This window comes from Piliocolobus tephrosceles, chromosome 1 (assembly GCF_002776525.5).
Source record: "Piliocolobus tephrosceles isolate RC106 chromosome 1, ASM277652v3, whole genome shotgun sequence".
Taxonomy (NCBI): domain Eukaryota; kingdom Metazoa; phylum Chordata; class Mammalia; order Primates; family Cercopithecidae; genus Piliocolobus; species Piliocolobus tephrosceles.
The window spans coordinates 186,986,196-187,010,775 of record NC_045434.1 but is presented as its reverse complement, the minus strand read 5'-3'; the positions used below and the strand labels follow the sequence as shown (position 1 = coordinate 187,010,775).

The 24,580-nt window shown below is 40.9% G+C and overlaps 1 protein-coding gene across 1 annotated transcript in view; it reads right to left on the bottom strand.

Annotated features, from left to right (window-relative positions):
* PSMB2 (proteasome 20S subunit beta 2) overlaps positions 1–24,004 on the bottom strand; it is a 39,925-nt gene extending 15,921 nt beyond the window's left edge. The window contains exons 1-3 of the mRNA XM_023232264.2: positions 23,785–24,004; positions 18,863–18,985; positions 14,149–14,219 (exon numbers count right to left, since the gene is read on the bottom strand). Coding sequence (XP_023088032.1) covers positions 14,149–14,219; positions 18,863–18,985; positions 23,785–23,875 — 285 coding nt within the window. The 5' untranslated portion in view covers positions 23,876–24,004. The remainder of the gene's footprint in view (positions 1–14,148; positions 14,220–18,862; positions 18,986–23,784) is intronic.
* Between the last annotated feature and the right edge of the window lie 576 nt (positions 24,005–24,580).

The window sequence follows — 24,580 nt, the reverse complement described above, 5'->3', positions numbered from 1 at the left end:
GCCACCACACCCAGCTAATTTTGTATTTTTGGTAGAGATGGGGTTTCACCATGATGGCCTGGCTGGTCTCAAACTCCTGACCTCAAGTGATCCATTCACCTTGGCCTCCCAAAGTGCTGGGATTACAGGTGTGACCCACCACGCCCGGCCTTGTACCCTCACTTTAATCCTCTTGGCTATATTCCTTTTTAAGGAAACCCATGTGTAGATTCAATCTCTTTTAGCCTTAAGTAAAAAATACGCAGTTTATAAAAGGCTTCAACCAAATTCCATGAGTTCCCTGGGACCACAACATAGAATAATTATGAAATGGGCAGACGCCCCAACTAACATCATTTCCACATTTGGAATGTGAATAAGTTCAATAAATGTTTACTTAGCATTTATTACATGAGAAGCATCGTGCCACATGATGAAGATGGGAGTCTGGATCTGAAAGGCACTCACAAGGTAGATGTGGGTAGGAAGGACTCCAGACAGAGGAAACAGTATATGTGAAGACAAAGAAACAGAGAGGAATATGGAATGTCTGGATACTGGTGAACATGGGACACATACACCTGGAGAATTGGGTGACTTCAGCAGGAAGGAGAGAGAGAAACTGTGATGATACTGTTATTGGCCTCCTAGACTAAAGAATATTTACATTAGTATGTAAACCATAGAGCAGCCAGTGAAAATTTGCCACTTCCATCCCTCTGCTGATCCAAGCCTTTTTTCATGACATAGCACATTGGTTAATTGGTGTCAAGGAACCCTGATGTCTCAAATTGATATTCCACTGGTCCCAGCCACTTTCCCCGCTTCTCTTTAACAGAAGACTTTTAGAAAGGAAATACAAACAGATTGCCATTTTAGGATGGTAACTGACAGTTATATGGAAGACAGACTGGGATTAAGACTGAGAGGAAGGGGGGATGGTTAGAGGATCTAGAACAGTCTTCTCTAGACAGACGATGAGGATCAAACTAAGTAAAAAGTAGAGGGGGCAGAGAGAGAGGAATGAAATATGAGACATATTTAGAAGGTAGAAATGATGGAACTTCACAACTAGTAGAAGAGGTGAGGGAGAAAGAAGAGTTAGGACTCTCGATAAGGGGGACAGCGGCAGTGCAAATGAAAAGAGCTCAAATTGGACCTAATGAGCTTAAGCAGAGCTGTCCAAAGACAGATGGGAAGAGAAAACAGTGTATAACCCGGGTCATGAGATCGAATGAAGAGCCAGCCAGTGAAGAGGTTTCATTCATATGAACACATACACTCTCACAATCGCACATGGAAGACAGTAAAGAAAATGATTACGAGCGCCATTTTTCTGGAAACCTCTGCGTCATGAGAGCCAAGTGGAGGAAGAAGCGAATGCGCAGGCTGAAGCGCAAAAGAAGAAAGATGAGGCAGAGGTCCAAGTAAACCGCTAGCTTGTTGCATCGTGGAGGCCACAGGAGCAGAAACATGGACTGCCAGGCGCTGGGGATGCTGGTACAAGTTGTGGGACTGCATGCTACTGTCTAGAGCTTGTTTCAATGGATCTAGAACTTCATCGCCCTCTGATCGCCAATCACCTCTGAGACCCACCTTGCTCATAAACAAAACTGCCCATGTTGGCCCTCTGCCCTGGACTTGTGACATTCTGGACTATTTCTGTGTTTATTTGTGGCCGAGTGTAACAACCCTAAAATAAATCACCTCTTCTGCTCTTTTAGCTGAAGAATTAAAAAAAAAAAAAAAAAAAGAAAGAAAATGATTACAACAGGACACTATGGCAAAGGTATACCTACGTTGCCATAAGAAATTGAGGGTGACATATGTGGTGGGGGGTTGGGGAGCAGGGTGGGGAGCAAATACAGAAAAAACTTCCCTGATAAATGCTGAGTTTAACTGGCACTGAAGAGCTAGCCATGTGGGGGATGTTGGTACATTCAAGGGAGAAGACTAGCAAAGTGCTGGAGTGGCAAAAGCAGAGATGCAAGAGAGAACCCAGGGCCGGTTAGAGTGCTGTTATCTACAGTGGCCACTCCGGGTGGAGAAGGTATGGAATTGGAAGTTGAAAACAATTTTCTCTTAATCTTGTGACGGAAACAAAGTACAAATGTAAACTGATCAAAATCAGAATACTATAGTGAGCTTCACAAACAAAAAGTTAAACGCCTGACTTTCTTGTTCTCTCCTGTTCCAAATGCATTTATTTTTTGTAGCACTAAAAAACAAACTGGCCCATGTTAATAAATTCTCATACTAAATTGGGAAATAAGGAGGCAAGTGTGCCTCAAACAAAGCAAACCTTTCATTTTCAGAGGACCAAGATGAAATAAAAGAAACACTGTTCTGAAAATGAGACTGTCTAACCAATCTTTTCCTTTTTTTTTTCCTTGCCTTAGGTCATTCTCCGAAAGTATATTTGATATATCTGTTTGATGCTGGCAGATCCAAAATAAAAACATAAAAATTGTCTTTGTTTTCCTTTAATAACAATTAGCTCATGTTCAAATGTTTTTGCTTAATACACTGGTAAAAACTCATATAATGGTTGAGTTCTTGAACTTAAGCTCAGGAATGTTACTGTATTTACAACCCAATATTTTAAACTTTAAAAGAAAAACATCTTTTAAATTACTACTTGGATAAACTCTGCTTTTAAATGCTATAAGTCATATAAGATAGGCATGTACTTTTGTGACAAAGCAATGAAAATCAAATGTGGCTTTATCACCTTACAGTTGTGTTACTTGAGATAGGCCACTTGGAGCCTTGAGTGCCCCATTTGTAATGTGGAGGACAGTACTGCTTGCTTGACAGAGCTGTGAGGAATTAAGGTACTCATTTGTGTTAAAGTTCCTGGAAGAAGACTTGCTAAGTAGTAGGTGCCCAATAAATGTGAATTTTACAACCAAAATATTTAAATATTGTGTATATTTCAATTTTTAACTAAATTAGATTTTAAAGGTCTCCTCGGTAATTCCAAAGTTACTGTAAATTTTACTTCTCTAAAGCTATCAATGACTCCAAGTTTGATTGGTTTTCCTATTACAGTTGTAACTTATCGTAATTAGAAGTTTAGAAATTTAATGAGTTGAAATGCAACATGGCACAGATGCCTTATTATACCAAATAGTTAACACAGTATTTGTTTTTTACATTAATTTTACTTGCTAATCAAAAATACTGCTTCCCCCCAAATAACATCAAAATAAAATTGCTGATTGTGCAATGATAAAACCAACACCATGTTTGCAACAAGGCCACTTGAATTCCTTTTTTTAATGAGCTGGCAGTTTCTAGGAAAATTTAAGATTCCATATACCGTTAAGTCAGTTTTTAAAAACCTCAAATGCAGAAGCCATGCTTTGCTACAGGCTTGCACACTATAAGGCATATATTAAGCTGTACATGCTAGGCACGTCCACAAATATCTAATCTATGAATTCTGAACATCAAAGCTGATTCACCTCTCTGAGCTAATAACTAACATGGTCTTCTGGAAAAGAGTATTTAGGACTATACATGATGGTGTATGTTTTCAGATGTCCACACAGTACTGAGGAAAAGACTATTTAGGAGCCCTTCTATTAGAACAGTGTTCCCCACTAGCACCTCAGGTCCAACCAAAGTTACTGCTACAGCTTTAACTGACATGGAGGCCCCTCATTGGTCTCCCCACTTCCTTCATTCTTTCCCCGAATGCTCCATCAAAGCACAGCCAACGAGCTAATGATCTTACCAATCTCATCTGATCATGCTAACCCCCTCTTAGCCAACAGGCTTCCAGAAAGACCCACTGCTTGTATTTATTTATTTATTTATTTAGAGACAGAGTCTCGCTCTGTCACCCAGGTTGGAGTGCAGTGGCACAATCTTGGCTCATTAAAACCTCTGCCTCCTGGGTTCAAGCGATTCTCCTGGCTTGGCCTTCTGAGTACCTGGGACTACAGACACCTGTCACCATACCCAGCTAATTTTTGTATTTTTAGTAGATACGGGATTTCACCATGTTGGCCAGGCTGGTCTCGAACTCCTGGCCTCAGGTGATCCACCTGCCTCAGCCTCCCAAAGTGCTGGGATTACCGGTGTGAGCCACCGTGCCCGGCTGACTTTAGATTATCAATTTTATGTATGTAGTATAAAATAAATAAATAAATAAATATATTTATGTTTGTTTTTAATCAGTAGAGCCCTGTTTTGTACACAGAATCCCATGACAGATAAACTTATGAGGAGGCCCAGAGAAGTATTTATCCCTGCCCTGACTATTGTTAACAAATCACTGTTAACCTAACCTAAAATACTCTCAAACACCTTGGTCTGTGCTTTCAGTTTGCCCTTTTGTTTCATATTTGCCTTCATGACAGCAAGCCCTTTGAGGCTCAGGTTAGGCTCTGTGCTCCCAGAGTATCCCATGTATATGGCTATCTTAGCACTTGTCACTCTGCAGTGCAACTGACAGTTTACTTCTCCATTTCCCCATCCGAAGGCCCACATTGAGGTGTGCACCTTTGTTTCCTCAGCCCCAAGGACAAGGCAGGCTGGAGACTGGCTGAATGAAAATCAGCAGGTATGGAACACTCTGGCTGTAAGAAACCACATCCAGCAGGAAGCGTCAGAAAAGGAAGTATAGAATTCTGCTGGATCATTTCAGTTTACAAAGACTCAGAGACTATTATCTCCTTTCTTCTTTCCAATCTAGTTAATCCTAATTACTCTGTTGTCTACATTCAAAAGTAATGGTAAAGCTGACCCCCCTTTTTTTTATTTTTAGGTTAAAAAGTAATATGCTTTCCTGCCCTTTTAGTCTTCCTTTTCATTTTCTTATACCTTTTTATGAAACAACACATACACATAAAAGTGCATAAAATAGGTCAAGCGCAGTGGCTCATGCCTGTGATCCGAGCACTTTGGGAGGCCGAGGCAAGTGGATCACAAGGTCAGGAGCCTGGCCAACATGATGAAATCCCATCTCTACTAAAAATACAAAAATTAGCCAGGTGTGGTGGCACGTGCCTGTAGTCCCAGCTACTCAGGAGGCTGAGGCGGGAGAACTGTTTGAACCCAGGAGGCGGAGGATGCAGTGAGCCTAGACAGCACCACTGCACTCCAGCCTGGGCAACAAAGCAAGACTATGTCTCAAAAAGAAGGAAAAAATAACATAAAATATACATGGTATAGTTAATGAACATAGTAAATATACATGTAATGACCTCTCAGGTCAAAAAACAGAAAAATCAACCTTTCCCCTTGTGGAAAGCCTTCCCACTGCCCTTCATTTTAGATAACTGTTTTTTGGGAGAGAGTCAAGAAAACCTCATGAGGTTGTTGGGATCAGCCCCTAAATTCATATTCCTACATGATCTTGGGCCAGGGCAGGTAAAAAGAGGCACCAAGATGCCAGGATATTGTATGTGTTTGTATCTGTGAGTATGTGTGAGGGCATGCTCACATAAAAGTAATTTTTTTTTTTTTTTTTGAGACGGAGTCTTGCTTTGTCGCCCAGGCTGGAGTGCAGTGGCCGGATCTCAGCTCACTGCAAGCTCCGCCTCCCGGGTTTACGCCATTCTCCTGCCTCAGCCTCCTGAGTAGCTAGGACTACAGGCCCCTGCCACCTCGCCCGGCTAGTTTTTTTGTGTTTTTTAGTAGAGATGGGGTTTCACCATGTTAGCCAGGATGGTCTCAATCTCCTGACCTCGTGATCCACCCGTCTCGGCCTCCCAAAGTGGTGGGATTACAGGCTTGAGTCACCATGCCCGGCCATAAAAGTTATTTAAAGCAATCTTAAAAGTTGGGGGTAAATCCGCACTTCTAATAGTAAACATTTGAAAAGCAAAAGCACATTCTTACTAAGCAGACACAGGACTCTCCTGCTTTAGGCTTAAACCAAACCTTAATAGGAAACCACAAAATTTTTAAGACACGAGTTTTAAAACAATACAAATCTAGACCAAGCACATAAACTGCTTCATTCCCATTGTGGATAGATGCTTTAAGTGAAAAGTTGGCATTACGGGGCTGCAAAATTCCAGCCATCCAACAGACTTATTCCATTCAATGAGAACAGGGGTTCTCTGTGCTTGCAGCAGGCATCCAACAGGGTAGCACATATATGTTCTGAGTGAGAAAGCAACACCTTCTCACATACAACCCCCTGGAGAGAGACAGGGAAGGGGAGGGGGAGGACTTTACACCTGCAAACTCCTAACTCTATCAGCTAGGGCTGGGAAAAACAGCACATTAAAAAAGAAAAAAGAAAAAAAAAAGAAAAAAAAATTCCTGATAAAGCCAGTAACTTTCAAAGAATCTTCCCAAGTTATTTTTTTTTAGGAGCCCGGTAAGTGTAACGATTCAACAGCCAGTCTTTTGTCTTCCTAACGGACTTAGTCAAGCCCTAACAAATGCATAAGCATACTGTTTTTTGTTGTTTTTTTTTTTTTGAGACGGAGTCTCACTCTGTCGCCTGGGCTGGAGTGCAGTGGCCGGATCTCAGCTCACTGCAAGCTCCGCCTCCTGGGTTCACGCCATTCTCCTGCCTCAGCCTCCCGAGTAGCTGGGACTACAGGCGCCCGCCACCTCGCCCAGCTAGTTTTTTGTATTTTTTAGTAGAGACAGGGTTTCACAGTGTTAGCCAGGATGGTCTCGATCTCCTGACCTTGTGATCCGCCCATCTCGGCCTCCCAAAGTGCTGGGATTACAGGCTTGAGCCACCAGGCCCGGCCTAAGCATACTGTTTAAAAGGGCAGCTGTCAGAATGCTTACTCCTCCTAGTAGAAAAACACTATAAGCACAAAGTGTTGTCATATTAATTGAGACACCTCAACTTCAAGGCACATCTGTCTCTGGGCCTTTGGATAATCAAAATGACCACTAAAAATAGAACAGCAGTATCTCCAACGGGGCCAACATGAGCCACCCCCAATCCTAAGAGACTTCTGTGAGATGTGACCTGGGATACACATATGTTTTGCAGAACCAAACTGAATATCCATCTAAATGTAATCGTTTGTTTCCAGTTTTTAACTTTATGTCCTGTTAAGGCTGGCAGACAAAAGTAATGAACAGACATATAACTCTTGGCCTACAGTGAAAATTCACAGTTAGCTCACTAGCTGACTAAGGTTTGCTAAAAGGTCTGCTGCTTGCACTGAAAGTCCAGGAGCTGCATAATGAACATCTTGGTTTTCGTTTTTGTTTTGTATTTTTGAATTTCCCCATCACCAAAAGTAAGCCGGCTCTGTCTGTCAGGATGCCCAGGCTGTGTGGCAGCGGTGTCAAAGGCTGCCACTTGCTCCAAGGCACTGCCATCTGCAGCAGCACAACATTTTGTCTCCGGAAAATAAACACATCTGCCTTTGCCAGTGTCCTCCCACTGTGCCGCCCATCTGGAGCAGGTGAGCTGAAGGCAAGCCTCGGCATGGGTGAGACCGAGGCAAGTAGAGAAGATGAGGCCTCAAGGGAGACGGCACATGCAGGGAGAAGGCAGTGCTGTGTCATGTCACATCCTGCTAACCACATTTGCCAAAAACCATGTGAAATTACTCTTGTTAGTGATATTTCAATCACATGTAACAAATGGTTGGTAGTGTAAAGGGGACAAGACTTGCAAAGTCAGGGTTTCACCTGGGCCATCTGTTCACACAACCTCACTGATACCAATAAACAGATGATGTCTCTGTGCCAGCCACCTAAGGCATGAGAAGAATAATTCTCATGGTCAGAATAGAAGGCTCAAAGCAACAGGATTCTTCTAGGACAGGAGCACACTATACATGCCTAGTACTAATCAGATCAAACAACCTTGAATTAAGGCCAGCGTGTGGGGATAAGCTTCAGTCACTGCTGGAAATGACTAAGACCTGAAATCCTTTCCTACATATTCTTTCCCTTTCACTAAAAATAATAATAATCATAATAATAATAATAATAATAATAATAATAGTAATAATAATAATAATTCAAGTCTGGTTATGGCCTTGACATGAGATTTTTAAATCATGCTATTTGGGGGCTGGAAGAAAGCCTAAAAACCATCCAATCAAATGCTTGCTTTCTCCCAAGGTTTTCAATTAACTCACAGCAGAGTTAGTATTAAACCTCCTGTTGCAGGGCTCTTTGGTGGTAAGGGAACAGTGGTAGCACCTTTTCAAATAAAACTTTACCTAGAATTTCTACCTATCAAATAGATAAAAGTTGAGTTGAGCTATATGAAGCAGAGCTAAAGTGCTGCACACTTGGCCGGATGCAGTGGCTCACGCCTGTAATCCCAGCACTTTGGGAAGCTGAGGTGGGCAGATCACTTGAGGTCAGGAGTTTGAGACCAGCCTGGTCAACATGGTGAAATCCCATCTCTACTAAAAATACAAAAATTAGCCAGGCATGGTGATGCGTTCCTGTAATCCCAGCTACTCAGGAGGCTGACGCAGGAGAATTGCTCGAACCCAGGAGGTGGAGGTTGTAGTAAGCTGAGATTGCACCACTGCATTCCAGACTGGGTGAGAGAGCAAGGCTCTGTCTCAAAAAAGCTGTGGCTCATGCCTGTAATCCCAGCAGTTGGGGAGACTGAGGCAGGTGGATCACGAGGTCAGGAGTTCAAGACCAACCTTGCCAATATGTTGAAACCCCGTCTTTACTAAAAATACACAAATTAGCCAGGCATGATGGCGCACGCCTGTAGTCCCAGCTATTTGGGAGGATGAGGCAGAAGAATCACTTAAATTCGGGAGATGGAGGTTGCAGTGTGCTGAGATCATGCCACTGTACTCCAGCCTGGGCAACAGAGTCAGACTCCATCTCAATAAAAAAAAAAAAAAAAAAAAAAAAGAAGCGTTGCACACTGGTCTTCTTTGGTGAGTATCCTGAAGCAGCTTCACAGAATAAAGTTTGAAAACCACTACACCAGGCTGGGTATCTTTTCAACTCATTATTTCTACTGTTTACTTGCTAAGCATTTACAAGTAAATAGATAAAAAGATAAATTACCAAAGGCTTATGAAACACTTCAGAAAAAGTTATATGAAAACTCTTTGGCCAGTGTGGCAGTGAAATCCGAAGATTACACATCATGGAGGCCAGCATCCTACTCTAAGCCTTGCCACAAAATTTCACGTTCCCAAGGACACCAGATTTGCCTGGTTTATACCCGTCTCTCTATCTGTTAAATGGAGATAATTTTGGGCATTCAGATGGGCTACACCAAATATGCCACTCATAATTCATTTTAAGTAAGAAATAGCTCCGTAACTCATCATCCTCTGACATTAGTCAAACTGTAAGGAGAATTTGAGCAAGGCAAGCCTTCTTTTTTTTTTTTTTCTGAGACAGAGTATTGCTCTGTCACCCAGGCTGGAGTGCAGTGGCATGATCTTGGCTCACTGCAACCTCCACCTTCTGGGTTCAAACTATTCTCCTGCCTCAGCCTCCTGAGTAACTGGGATTACAGGTGTGTGCCATCACGTCTGGCTAATTTTTTTGTATTTTTAGTAGACAGGGGTTTCACCACGTTGGCCAGGCTGGTCTTGAACTCCTGGGTTCAAGTGATCTGTCCATCTCAACCTCCCAAAGTGCTGGGATTACAGGCATGAGCCACTGTGCCTGGCCTAAGCAAGCAAGCCTTGAGCATAGTATAAGCCCTTTTTCTGCTCTTCAGGGTCTAACCAACAAGAAGAAACCATCTTAAATGCACATATGCATTTAAATAAACAACTAAAATGAAGGCTTCTGAGTTTTTCCCCCATCTGTCTTTTTTCGTCTTCTGATGATTTCATGCCTTTAATTCTTATACGAATTAATATCCATTTATTAAGAATACTTCTTCTGGTATTCCATTAAGAATTCCCTTCCAGTGTATAAATGCATAATTAACATTCTCAGCAGAATATGTAGACCTAGCTGGATGACACTTATTCAGCAAACACTTATTGAAAACATACAATGGACATATATTCATAAGTTATCTATATAATACTATGTGCAATTTTGACATTTTAACAAAACTGAACATTTCATGTTCCCCTAAATGCACAAACATATTGGTACATTAGTCCACTAATTAATAAAGAAGATAGCATGAAATAGTTTGATATTTGAAGATGGAATCTTAACTTACCCTTTAACATACTATATATGTGCTTTGGAAACATATATAAGAAAAATACTTAACATCCTTGTAAGTAAAATGGGGATAACACACATCTTATGGTGTCATAATAAGGATACTTAATAACAGATACATATGTAAGTATTTAGAATAGCACTGTCCAAGAGAACTTCTGTGATGATGGATATGTTCCGTATCTGTGATGTTCAATACCGTAGCTGTGGCTACTGGGTACCTGAAATTTGGCTGTGACTGAGGAACAGAATTTTTTTTTTAAGAAATAAAAAAAATAAATAGCATTCAGGTAAAGTCCACCAGGAGATTTTCCTCCAGAAACTGAATTTTAAATTTTATTTACTTTTAATTAACTTAAATTTAAATAGTCCCATATGGCTAGTTGGTTACTATACTGGACTGTGTAGATCTAGAAAAATCCTAGCACATAATATATGTTCAATGTTATTTTACTTCTATTTTCCCTATTAATACCAGCATGGTGGCTTTGTGCCTGTAGTTCCAGCTACTTGGGAGGCTGAAGTGGGAGTACTGTTTGAGCCCAGAAGGTTGAGGCTACAGTGAGCTGTGATTGTGCCACCTCTTAGGTGACAAACTGAGAACCTATCTCCAAAACAAAAACAAAAACAAACAAAAACATAAGAAAAGCACAACAAATTATACCTCAGGAAAAACTAACTTATTCACCAAACAGCAATCGCAGCATAAAAACAAAAGTGGCTGGGCATGGTGGCTCATACCTGTAATCCCAGCACTTTGGGAAGCCGAAGTGGGAGGACTGCTTGAGCCCAGGAGTTCGGGACCAGCCTGGCAACATGGAGAAACCCCATCTCTACAAAAAATTAGCCAGGCATAGTAGCATGCACCTATAGTCCCAGCTGCCAGGGAGGCTGAGGTGGGAGGATCATCTGGGCCTGCAAGGTCAAGAGGCTGTAGTGAGCTGTGATCATACCACTGCACTCCAGCCTAGACGACAGAGTGAGATCCTGTCTCAAAAAAAAAGTGATTAATCAGTTATATGTGACATACATGTGCTAAGTAAGAGTTTTGCATTATTACCTCATTTAATCTTCATAATAACTTTTTGAAGTTGGTAAGCAGGGAAATTAAGCTTAGAATCTGTCCAAAGGCATCCAGCTAGTAAATCAGTAAGCAAATATTCAAACCCAGGTAGTCCAATTCCAGAGATTATGCTCTTAACCATAATGCTAAATTGCCTACATTTTAATGAACCAGTTTATGCGAGATTCATTATATACTCGGTGGTAGTAAAAGTCCACCCAACCAAACAACCACACACACACAGAGCAAATTAGAAATCAAACAATTTGAGCTACAGACACAAAAGTTATACATGGTAACTGGCTAACCCAAAATGAGTCACATCTGCCAACTGGTGTGACCACGTAAATATACTAAATTTGGTGACTTTGCACTTATTAGGAACACTGACAAATTATCATCTCTCTTCCCAGAATAAAATGACTAAAATATAAATTCATATTTTAGAACTAAGAATCTATTTTGATAAGGAGATGGGGGAGCAGAGATTGAACCTAATGGAGAAGCTCAGGCAGAGGTAGTCAATATTTACCAGAGCCCCATGTCACTGTCTACAAGGGATATTTGTTAAGACATCAAACATTTCTGCTAGGAGAAGATTAAACCGGATTCACTGCATTTGCATGAAGCACACCGCCATTCTTATCTCAATTCCAAAAAGGGAGCTTAATTCACTTAATGTCTGCAATATTTATGACACAGTATTTATTGTGCCCAAAGCTGGAATTCTTATTCTAGTTCTGCCTGATAAGTCAGAGGAACACTGTACATGGCAAACCATAGAATGCTGAACACCACAGGAACTTCTGGTGACAGAAAAGCTAATATCTGACCCATTTTCTTTTCTCAAGGAGGAGTGAAGAAAAGACCACTTGGTGACAATGATTTTCTTGGAAGAGAAAAATAAATAAATAAATACTATTATTATTATTTTTTTTTTAAGAAAAGACTACTGATCTTTCATCCAGGTCAAAACAATGTATGTAAATTTGCCTTCTCTCAATCCTGCATGTCTCTAGTTTCTCTTCAAACTTCATGATCTCTCAGATCGTACAAGCTCTTGGTCAAAGCTAGCACTGAGAGGTACTATTTATTGAGAAATTATCAGTCCAAGATTATTAGGCACTAGAAAATAAACTGCTTTATAGATCTGTAGTAAGTAACTTTTAAAAAAGTAACTTGTTATTTTAAGCAAGTACAGGTGAAAACTCAAACCACAATAAAAACATGAATAGCACCAGTGTTCTAGAAATACTACTGAAGAACTAAAGGCAGAACAGTCAAATAATTATGGCGCCATTATTTTAGCTTTGTCTGACCTGCTGTGTGACCTGGAGCTAGTCCCTTTGCCACTTTATGCCTTTCACTTCATCTCAGTGATAGAGAATTAACTACTATCTTTCTCAGTGGAATAGTGAGTAGATTAAATTATTAAGCAAAATGCTTTGGGCAAAAGTCATATGAATGTTAAATATTATGATTTACAAGCGTTCATTTTCCTGGCAGTCCTGTGGGGTTAGGAAGTTATCTCCATTTCATAGATGAGTAAACAGGCACAGGGGGTGAGGTCACATGTTAAGGCTCTATTTATTTAGTCCCTGTGGGAAGAGAATAATGCACACCTTTAGCAACCATATGAACTTTCCTAGCACATCCGACACAATCTTTTTTTTTTTTTTTTTTTGAGAGGGAGTCTCGCTCTGTCGCCCAGGCTGGAGTGCAGTAGCCGGATCTCAGCTCACTGCAAGCTCCACCTCCCGGGTTTATGCCATTCTCCTGCCTCAGCCTCCCGAGTAGCTGGGACTACAGGCGCCTGCCACCTCGCCCGGCTAGTTTTTTGTATTTTTTAGTAGAGACGGGGTTTCACCGTGTTAGCCAGGATGGTCTCGATCTCCTGACCTCGTGATCCGCCTGTCTCGGCCTCCCAAAGTGCTGGGATTACAGACTTGAGCCACCACGCCCGGCCCCGACACAATCTTTAATGCATTCAATCCTTAACTTAGTGTTGCATCTTTTAACGTGCTGTTGATGAAATTGAGACAGCTCTAGAATGGCAACAAGGCTAGAATAAGCAAGGAGGAACAATGCTTTATGCTTTGGGAAAAAGTCATAGAAAAACACAGGTAAGTATGCCAGATACAGCAGCTCATTCCTATAATCCCAGTACTAAAAAAGGCCAAGGGCTGCAGACTGCTTGAGTCCAGGAGTTCAAGACCAGCCTAGGCAACATGGTGAAATCCTGTCTCCATTAAAAATACAAAACATTAGCCAGGTGTGGTGGTGCACACCTGTAGTCCCAGCTACTTGGGAGGCTGAGGTGGGAGAATCACCTGAGCCTGGGAAGTTGAGGCTGCAGTAAGCTGAGATCACACCACTACACTCCAGCCTGGGCAACTGGAGTGAGACCCTGTCTCAAAAACAAAAAAAAAAAGAAAGAAATAAAAGACAAAAAGAGAAACACAGATAAGTAATCTCAAGATACATGTCATTATACATTTGTCCAGACCCATAATATGCACAATAGCAAGAGTAAACCCTAATGTAAACTATGGACCTGGGTGATTACCGTCAATGTAGGCTCATCCTTTGTGACAGTGTACCACCCTGGTGGAAGACGCTGATAATGGGGAATGCTATACATGTGGGTGAGGAGGAATGTGGGAAATCTTTATACTTCTTCTCAATTTTGCTGTGAACCTAACATTGCTCTAAAAAATAGTTTCGGGGGAAAAAAAAAAAAGGTTAGGTTGTCACAGGCCTTCATATTGGTGTGTCCCAACCAATTCTCTGGGAATGAATATTTGCCCTTCGAGCTGTAACTATTAATAAGAACTGTGTACAAAGACGTTGAACTGAAGAATGAACAAGTAGCAATGGGAAGGGTTCTGGAAGGCCAAAAAAGGGCAAAAATACTATTCATATATAACGAGAATATAAAAGAAGCACAAAGGATTCTTCTGCTCTTATCTAACAATGTCTGATATATTACTTACTCGACTCCGAAGACAGTCAGCCAGGTTTCGACGTGTGAAGTTAGCTGCTGCTGTGGGAGACAATTCATATCCTGGTAGAAGAGATAAACAGTCATACTTAAAATAAAGCAGAAGGAATAATAGTGCCCCAAATTATTCACTACCCTTGTTCCTAAAGCCCACCATCTTTTGTACACTCAGAGTAAACAAAGCATATAGACTGAGGGATACAATCCTACTCTAGTCCCCTTCCTCATGCAACAGCTATGAAATAGCTGGTTAGTACTGACAGCAATTCTTGGCCACAAACAGACCCAGTTCTATAGTGGAATGAAACTTGTAGCAGTCTTTCTTAAACTATTCATTCATCAACACACTGTGTTTTCCACTGTAGAAGGGACACAAATACACAGGAAGTGAAAAAAAAGAAAGATGTCTTAGATGCCAATTTTTTAAAAGTTTATTTTAAAAAGGATACTGGGGGCCAGGCACAGTGGCTCATGCCTGTAATCCTAGAGCTTTGGAAAGCTAAGGCAGGAGGATCGCTTGAGCCCAGGAGTTTGAGACTAGCCTGGGCAACGTAGTGAGACCCCATCTCTAAAAAAATTGTTTTAATTTTTAGGCATGGTGGTATCTGTCTGTAGTCCCAGCTACTCAGGAGGCTGAGTGGGGAGGATCAATTGAGCCCAGGAATTCAATGCTGCAGTGAGTTATAATTGTGCCACTGCACTCCAGCATGGGTGACAGAGCAAGACCCTGTCTCTAAAAAAAGGAAAATAGGAACAAAAAGGACATTGGGAAAAGAGAGGCTAGAAGTTAGGACTACCTCTGAGTCATAGTTTTTAAAAAAAAATTGTAATGTAACTTTATTAAGAAGTATAATATGACTTTCAAAAGTACAAGCCACAGGAAAAGAACATTTCCATCATTCTGCAATATTTTTAAAAACAGAGTATCTCAAGTGTTAAAACTTCAAAAATAAAAAATAAAAGTTGTCATACCAACAAAGCTACAATCCAGAAGACTAGCATCAGATGTGCATGTAATAATGCATTCACTTTGGAGCTTAATCCCGCTGTAGAATGGGACCAGTGCCAAAAGGCACAAGAATGATCCATAACTCAGTGGGCCCACACAGAAAATGTCAGTACGGAAAGACACACAGCAGTGTGGTTAAGTAATTGCTTACGACATTTTAAATACCACTGTCAAATTAGGAGAGATTCAGATTAAAATCCTAACAAATACTTATTGAGCAGCAACTATGTTGTAGGGTCTATGCTGAGTGTTTTCACATGTATTATTGTACTTTATCCTCACAGGTCTATTAGTGTGTATTAAATCATAATGAACACAACCCTTGGCCAGGCACAGTGGCTTATGCCTGTAATCACAGCACTTGGGGAAGCTGAGGCAGGCAGATCACTTGAGCCCAGTAGTTTAAGACCATTCTGGGCAACATGGTGAAACCTCGTCTCTATTAAAAATATAAAAATTAGCCAGGGGTGGTGGTGCACACCTGTTTTCCCAGGTAGTTGGGAGGCTGAGGTGGAAGGATCACCTGAGTCTGGGAAGTTGAGGCTGCAATGAGCCATGATTGTGCCACTGCACTCCAGCCTAGGCGAAAGGAGTGAGACCCTGTCTCAACAACAACAACAACAACAAAAATAATAACAAAAAAAATTTAAAAAAGAGGCCAGGCACAGTGGTTCACACCTGTAATCCCAAAGCACTTTGGGAGGCCCAGGTGGGTGGATCACTTGAGGACAGGAGTTTAAGACCGGCCTGGCCACCATAGCGAAACTCCATCTCTACTTAAAATACAAAAAATTAGCCAGGCATGGTGGTGCATGCCTGTAATCCCAGCTACTCAGAAGGCTGAGGCACGAGAATCACTTGAGCCCAGGAGTTGGAAATTGCAGTAGGCTGAGACTGCGCCACTGCATTCCAATCTGAGCAACAGAACGAGACCCTGGCTCAAAAAAGAATAAAAAAAAAAACCAAACAAAGAAGGAACCTGGACAAGTGGAAATACTATTCAATTCTTTACCTAACTCCTTAAACATCTCTAACGATCTGACCATTATCCATCCTAAAGGCAGAAAAGTCAAGCCTGATTATCTACATATAGATTTTCTCTTTCTTTCCCTTATTTTAGCTCAGTCCTTTAACTTACATAAGAATTACTATATAGAGTTACATACACAAAACTGTACTTGGCAATTTTAACCAAATAGTTTTTGTTCTGTGCACTGACTTTAGACCCTAGAACCCAAGTAACAAACAACTCTTGCTCCTCTTGATCACTCTTCTCCCTCTCTCAGGACAGCCACTGAAGTAATACAGTACCTACTGGACTTCAGATGCATTACTGACATGCCTCATTTGTTATGCAGGCAAAAAGTGGAACCACTGGGGGAAAAAGCAGAATTCTTGAAATATTCTAAACTTGCATAAACCTAAGTGCCATGTGTTTTATGTTCCTGAATGTCGGAACTAAGCCTTATTCATCTTTGAATTCTCTGAAGTATTAAGCAGAATGTTTAACATAGAAGAGGCCCTCAAAAATATTTATGCAATTGAATACAAACGATAAATCCACTGCCCAAAAAACTATGTGAATAGATCTTTGGTCATTTTACACATGCAAGTATATTCAAATTAAGTTCCTTCATAGCTCCATATTATACCAGTGCAGTGTATAACATTGTTACTGAACTGTGAAGTAAGTGGAAATAAGGTTTTCTCTGCCAGACCACCACTACAAACGTTCCTGGATCAGAGGCCTAGTGGCTAGTATTGTTTGCTAGGGAGGCTTTCCCAGTGGATAACAGTTCATTAGCCCCAGAGAGCGCTCACAAAATACTTCACAAAAGTCCTAATTATCTCTCTAGAAGGAAACCTACCAGAGAGTAAGGTAGAACCCTTTGAAGACACAGTAAATACTTACAGTTAGTTACACAATACTTTAAGTTTACAGAACATTTACATATGTATTATTCATTAGTATTATAATTCATTTTAGAGATAAGGAAAATAAAGGCCAAGAGAAAATAAATGACTTATACATAAAAAATAGTAAAGCCAAGGTTTACTTAGGTTTTTTAATGCTGAGATTCAGATTGTTTTGTTCGCTTGTTTTGAGACAGGGTCTCACTGTCGCACAGGCTGGAGTGCAATGGCACTATCATGGCTCACTGAGACCTTGAACTCCTGGGCTCAAGCCATCTTCCCACTTCAGCTTCCTGAGTAGCCGAGACTATGGGTGTGCACCACTGCACCCGGCTAATTTTTTTATTTTTTATAGAGCCAGGGTCTTGCTTTGTTGCCTAGGCTGGTCTCAAACTCCTGACCTCAATGATCCTCCCATATCAGCCTCTCAAAGTGCTGGGATTACAGCTGTTAGCCACAGTGCCTGGCTGGATTCAGATACTTTTAAACTCAAACCACATCCTCTGAAATATCTAACACTTAAGAAGTCTGATGTTACCATCCCTACCTCCAAGAGGGTGTTAGGTTTTTTTTTTTTTTTTGGTTGGTTGGTTTAAAAAAATTTTTTGAGAGACAGAGTCTTCCTGCCTCCCAGAGTACAGTGGCAAAATCATAACTCACTGCAGCCTCGCCCTCCTGGGCTCAAACGATCTTCCTGCCTCACCCTCCTGAGTAGCTAGGACTACAGGTGCATGCCACCACACTCAGCTAATTTTTAAAAAATTTTTTGTAGCAGGCTGGGCGTGGTGGCTCACACCTGTAATCCCAGAACTTGGGGAGGCCAAGGTGAGTGGATCACCTGAGGTTGGGAGTTTGAGACTAGCCTGACCAACATGGAGAAATCCTGTCTCTAATAAAAATACAAAATTAGCCAGGCATGGTGGCATACGTCTGTAATCCCAGCTACCTGGGAGGCTGAGGCAGGAGGATTGCTTGAACCTGGAAGGCGGAGGTTGCGGTGAGCTGAGATCGTGCCATTGCACTCCAGCCTGGACAATGAGAGCAAAACTCCATTTCAAAAAAAAAATTTTTTTTTGTAGAGATGAGGTGTCACTACATTGCTCAGGCTAGTCTTAAACTCCTGGTCTCAAGTGATCCTCCCACCTTGGCCTCCCCAGTTGCTGGGATTGCAGGTGTGAGTCATCACGCCAGCCCGATGGTGTTATATCTGCCAACTATCAGCGTTACAATAGTTCTCTGCTCTAGGATTTTTGTAGAAAATCTTTTATGAAGGATTAGAATCTTTAGGGTCTGGACAACTTCTTAAACACAGAAAACTCAAATGAAAATATGACCACATAAGTCTCAAAGACTATTATTTTTCAGTTCAAATTTAAAGACAAACCAATTGTGATAGGCTGAATTTTGTCCTCCAAAAATTCACATGTTGAAGTCTTAATCCCTAGTACTTTAGAATATAACTGTATTTGGAGAAGGGATCCTTAAGAGGTTATTAAATTAAAATGAATTCCTAATCCAATATGACTGGTATTCTTAGAAGAGGAAATCTGGACACAGTACAGAGGGAAAAATCAGGTGAAGACACAGGGAGAAGATGGCCATCTGCAAGCCAAGGAGACAGGCCTCAGAAATCAACCCTGCCAACACCTTAATCTTTGACTTCTAACGTCCACAACTGTGAGAAACACATTTCTGTTGTTTAAGCCACCCAGTCTGTGACTTTTGTAATGGCAGCCCTAGTAAACTAGTAATATGCCAACCAAAACTCGTAAGTCTTACCCACCATTTCGCATCTTATAAAGTTGCACGTTTTTCTGAATATATTCTGCAAACTGTACAGTGTCTCCAGCTTCTCCAACACACAGCAGTAATATCTTTTCACTCATCTTGAACATCTTGTCATGATCTGCTCAAAAAAAAAAAAACTGTGTTAGAAACTGCCTTAACAGAAATTGACTGTCATTATTTATGCAACCATAAACAGGTTTATTAATTACTACAGTTGGCCTTCCATATCTGTAGATTCCGAATCCACAATTCAACCACCTATGGATCAAAATTATTCAGAAAAAAAAAAATGGATGCTTGCATCTATCCTGAACATGTACTGACTTTTTCTCTGGTCACTATTCCCTAAACAATACAGTATAACAACTATTTACATAGCATTTATGTCATATTAAGTATTATAAATAATCTAGAGATGATTTGAAATACACAGGAGTATCTGCATAGGTAATATGCAAATACTATACCATGTATATAGGGAACTTTAAGCTTCTATAGATTTGGGTATCTGCAGGGGTTCTGGAAACAATCCCTACAGATACCAAGGGACGACTGTATATTGAATAATTTCACTAATCATTGCTTTTAGAAGATTTTAATAGGTAATGGTATCGATTTATCTTTCATTCTTCATGTTAAACCATCAGCATATTGTGTAGTGTCAATTTCAGTTGAAGAATATACATGAAAGCTACCAATTAAAAATACAACTTAAAGCATTTAAAAGCATTTGAAATGCAAGGAACAGAACAGAAGAAACTGAAGGAATCCAGCCAATGGCAATTATCTTTAGGCTCATGATAACAAAGCCCTAAAATGTTTCCACAACTACAAATGTTAGTTATTATACTTATACACACACAAAAGTATATATGAAAGGGACTGATGCTACAATTAAAATTAAGGAACCATCTCAAGAAAGAATAGAAAATCAACTGAGAATATTAATCACTTTAAAAAGTAAATAAATTCCATTTCCAAAGAAAAAGAGAAAATTAAAACGATTGCCAAAGCAAAAATTCTAGTGAATATTTTGACAGTAAGCTACTTAAAATACCTCACAAAAATCCTAATACTCTAATCTTATCTAGCTGAACCAGACTCATTCAGATTAGATAGATAAATATTCAGGTTACAGTTATTGCCTAAGGTAGAAAACTCCACATTCAGTCTGCAGCTTCAGAAAAGGCCTAAATCTTCCTATCTCACTCTCACTTTCACTTTTCATTTTTCAAATAGTGCTGAATAATCTTCCCTGGGAGACATGTTTCCTGTTTGAAAGCTTCTGAAATGTCAAAATCCTTTAATAGGATTTAAAGAACAAAATGCTACTGTCAAATACTTCACAAGTGTTTCAGAGTTGTAGGTACCAGTAATATGGCTTCTTAGACTTGGAGGGAAAAAACACACAAAATGCACCTGTAGATAGTACCAAATTGCCTCAAAACTCCTGAACAAACACACTTTTATTTATTATACAGGCTACATTAAAGACTGTTAGTTTGCAAACTTGTTAATAAGAGAAAAACATTCGCTTATATTATCTATGCAAAAAAAAGGAGCAGAAGGGTATATTCTAAGTGCTTGCCAGTGGTAAGAGTATGGGCAGTTTTTGTTCCCTTCTTTTTGCTTATTGGTATCTCTAAAACTTCTATACTTAACATGCCTCACTTTTGTAAGAAAACATTATTCAGTAAGTTGGCAATATTATTATAATAAGAAAAAAGCTATTTTTATTTGAGGGGGGAGCTTGTTTACAAAGAACTTATGTCACACTTAGAAGAAAGGCTAAAAATCTAGGCAGTAACCTGTTCAGTTTTAAAATTAGCTTAATACAAGGCCAAAAATGTTTTTTAAACACTATGTCCAATGAGTAGCAGAAGGCAACATATTTAATAAAAACACAAGAGATAGATACTAAGAGACCCCTGAGTTGTACAGGAAACTGCCTGTGTAGCTCTGGGGAATTTCTGATTCTTGACAAGGAACTTACAAGATCCACATACATGCAACAAATGGACAACAAAATGAACAACATTAGCATGTCATACTGTGGAAAACCAACTGGACTAGAATCCAAGAGACCTTGGTTATGACGTGGACTTGGCACTCTGAACTTCGGCAAATTACTTGTCCTCTCTAAGCCCCAGTTTCCAGATGTGTGAAATGTTAATAACGTCACTTACCCCTGTCTAACTCACAAGTGAGAAAAACTAATGAATTCTATACATGTCCAATATTATGATACTCAGTGTTAGATAATGTAGTTCAGATCATACATGCTATAGGAATTCAGAAAAGAGAGAATTCTGTGTGGGCTGGAGTACTCCGAGTAACTTAAAAGCAATTCTACATAGGCCGAGAGAAGAGACATGAAATGCAGCACATAAGCAAACCACAAGTTGTTACCGCTTAATAAGGTGGCAGTCCTCAGCAAATGTCTACTCTATAGTATCAAAATGTTTATACAAAGTGATATACTGGACAATTGATTAGAAGTTGTATTATCATTTCAACTTGGAGAAAGGAGTCCCAGAAGGTTATTATTTTTTCAGCATTTTTGCCTACTCTAAACAAACTCCATCATGAAATGAATGATTAGAAAAAAGTCATCATACAGCCGGGCACAGTGGCTCATGCCTATAATCTCAGCACTTTGGGAAGTCAAGGCAGGTGGATCACCTGAGGTCAGGAGTTTGAGACCAGCCTGGCCAACCTGGTGAAACCCCGTCTCTACTAAAAACACAAAAATTAGCTGGACGTGGTGGCGGGGGCCTGTAATCCCAACTACTGGTGAAGCTGAGGCAGAATAGCTTGAACCCAGGAGGCGGGGGTCGCAGTGAGCCAAGATCGCACCATTGCACTCCAGCCTGGGTGACAGAGCGAGCCTCCATCTCAAAAATAAATAAATAAGTCACCATACAATAGTAAAATTTATATTATAAATGTTTTTATACCAGGAAAGACTATAGGGAAAATCAGAATGTGTGGAGTGCAATTATTTCCAACTATTTTTCAAGAACTAACTTAAATTCATCTTTCTCCCATACCATAGTGATCTTTCTTTTATTACTTAGGATTTGCTCTTGAACTCATTAATTTAAAAACCAACCTAATACTAACTAGTAATACTTCTTTTATCATATAAAATCAACTTGCAGTATTCATTTCCTTGTTTTCTTAATGTCTTGGACTCATCTATGGGTTATAAGTAATATACTGCATCCCCTATAATGACTAAAAGTACTGTGTACAAGTAGGCTTAAAGCACATTCTTCTTTTCAATGTGATTTCACATACATTTTTGGGATGAAACAAAAGACCTGTAAAGGTAATGATTATTGTTCTACCTAGACACGACTTAATGCTAAAATCACTTGCTTGTCAAAGACCTCAGTATTCAAAATAATGGACAAATTTACTCTCAAAACAAATTCACTCCTTTGGGAGGACAAGCTTACAAACAAAACTTCTACAAACTAATCATCATATTTCATAAAGTATCAGGTGCTGTGTTAAGCGATTTACATCAATTCATTAACCTTTTAAGATAGGTGCTATTACATTACCACCTTATGGATGCTAGCTTTAGGGCACGGAGTTGGAGAAATTTGCTTCAGGTCACACGCACAGGCCTGGGTTCAACCTATGCAGTGAGTCCAGATATTTTGCCCCTAACTACTATACTATACCGTCTCTCTATAGTAAATTACTCAATACATAATTTTAAGAAGATTTTGGTTGTTTTTCCTGCAGAATCTAAGTTTGTTTTCCTTAACTGATCAAAGACGTGCTACTGTTGAAAAAGTATTAAGCTTTGGTTCAGATGACTTAATGTTCATTTGACAAATGTTTGGGCACCTGTGTATGCTTAGTATTATTAAGTACCTGTCTAGTGAGAAGGATTTGCGCATAACTCGTTTACTCAATCCTCCCGACAAGTCTGTGAGTTTGGTATTGTTAAACTTAAAGATAAGGAAATCTGAGCACTGCGAAATAACTTAATCAAAGTCATAAGGCAAATAAATGACAGGGCTCCAATCTCCTAACTCCATTAACTAACTACTTAAATATAAGGAAAACCTGGCAGCCATTGCCCTGGAAAGCTGAAAAAGAAGAATCGGGAGCCACGGGGAGATACGGGCAGCGGAAGGAAAATGACAAGCTTCTGTTACCAGTCTGACTGTCCCCAGGATCCCACCTTATGTCGCCAACAAACTAACCTCATTACTAGCGACAACAGGAAACTTTTTATAAGAGATTCGGGGATCTAGAGAGCCAGGTTCTGGGCAGACGCTTAAACATTTATAAACAGATTCCCTTTAGGCAACTCTCACCAAGCAAGAAGCATTTAGCGAAGGCCAGAGCAGAGCACTGACCTAGGAACCCGGGAGGAGCAAATGCCAAGGTCCCAGACTTGTCTGCCTGTTTCTTCCGTTATTAAAAAAAAAAAAAAAAAAAAAAAAAAAAAAAAAAAAAACGCCGAGCAGGGCGGCTCACGCCTGTTATCCCAGCACTTTGGGAGGCCGAGACGGCGGATCACCTGAGGTCGGAAGTTCGAGAGCAGCCCGACCAATATGGAGAAAACCCCATCTCTACTAATAATATAAAAATTAGCCGGGTGTGGTGGCGCATGCCTATAGTACCAGCTACTCGGGAGGCTGCGGCACGAGAATCGCTTGAACCTGGGAGACTGAGATTGTGGTGAGCCGAGATAGCGCCATTGCACTAGAGCCTGGGCAGCAAGAGCGAAACTCCTATCTCGAAAAAAATAAATTAAGTAAGTAAGTAAGTATGGGCAGGGCAGGCCGGCTTCCACCTCTTGGATCCTCCGTGGTACACATTCAACCCCCGACAAACTCCCTCTGGCCGCCCCGACACTCCAGGCCTCGCGGGGCCTCCCGGGCTTCCTCTCACCGTCCTTCATCTGGACAATATTGCTGGCAGCCACCCGGTCGGAGGCGACAAGGACATAGTCGGGGCCTTGGATACCGATTAGGTACTCCATGGTGGCAGGAGGCCAGGGGCTACAGGTCCGACAAAGCGGGAGACTCGCCGGCTTCCAGGTCTCACCGGTGAGACAGCACCTACCAGCGAAGATTGGCGCGACGCCGGCTGCGCGACTTCCACGGCGCTCTCGGATGACGTACAACTGTCGCGAGAGGTGGAAAGCGGGCGGGGCGCCGGGTTCCTTGCGCCCAGGGCTTGTCTCTGGGATCGTCCAGCTCTGTTCCGATGCGGGCTGTGGAGGTCACTTACGTTATGTGACGCCCAGTTTCTCTGTCTACACACTGGGATTTTAAAACTCGCTTTAGGATAAAATCATGCAGTGTATGTAAGGTGCCGAGCACGTGTGGGTGTCAAAAAGGGGTAGGTCGGCAGGCAGCCGTTTCCCTACGTTGCTCGGTAAAATCTCCTCAGAAACCCCTTTCCTGCAAGCCAGATTGGAGAAAAATTAACTTGAGGGGAGCCTTACTTCCATCCTTCACAAAAGTAGTATATGGTTGGGTTAAAGATGTAAGAATCGGCTGGGCGCAGTGGCTCACGCCTGTAATCTCAGCACTTTGGGAAGCCAAGGCGGGAGGATGACCTGAGCTCGGGAGTTCGAGACCAGCCTGACCAACATGGGGAAACCTCCGTCTCTACTAAAAATGCAAAATTAGCGGGGCGTTGTGGCGGGCGCCTGTAATCCCAGCTACTCTGGAGGCTGAGG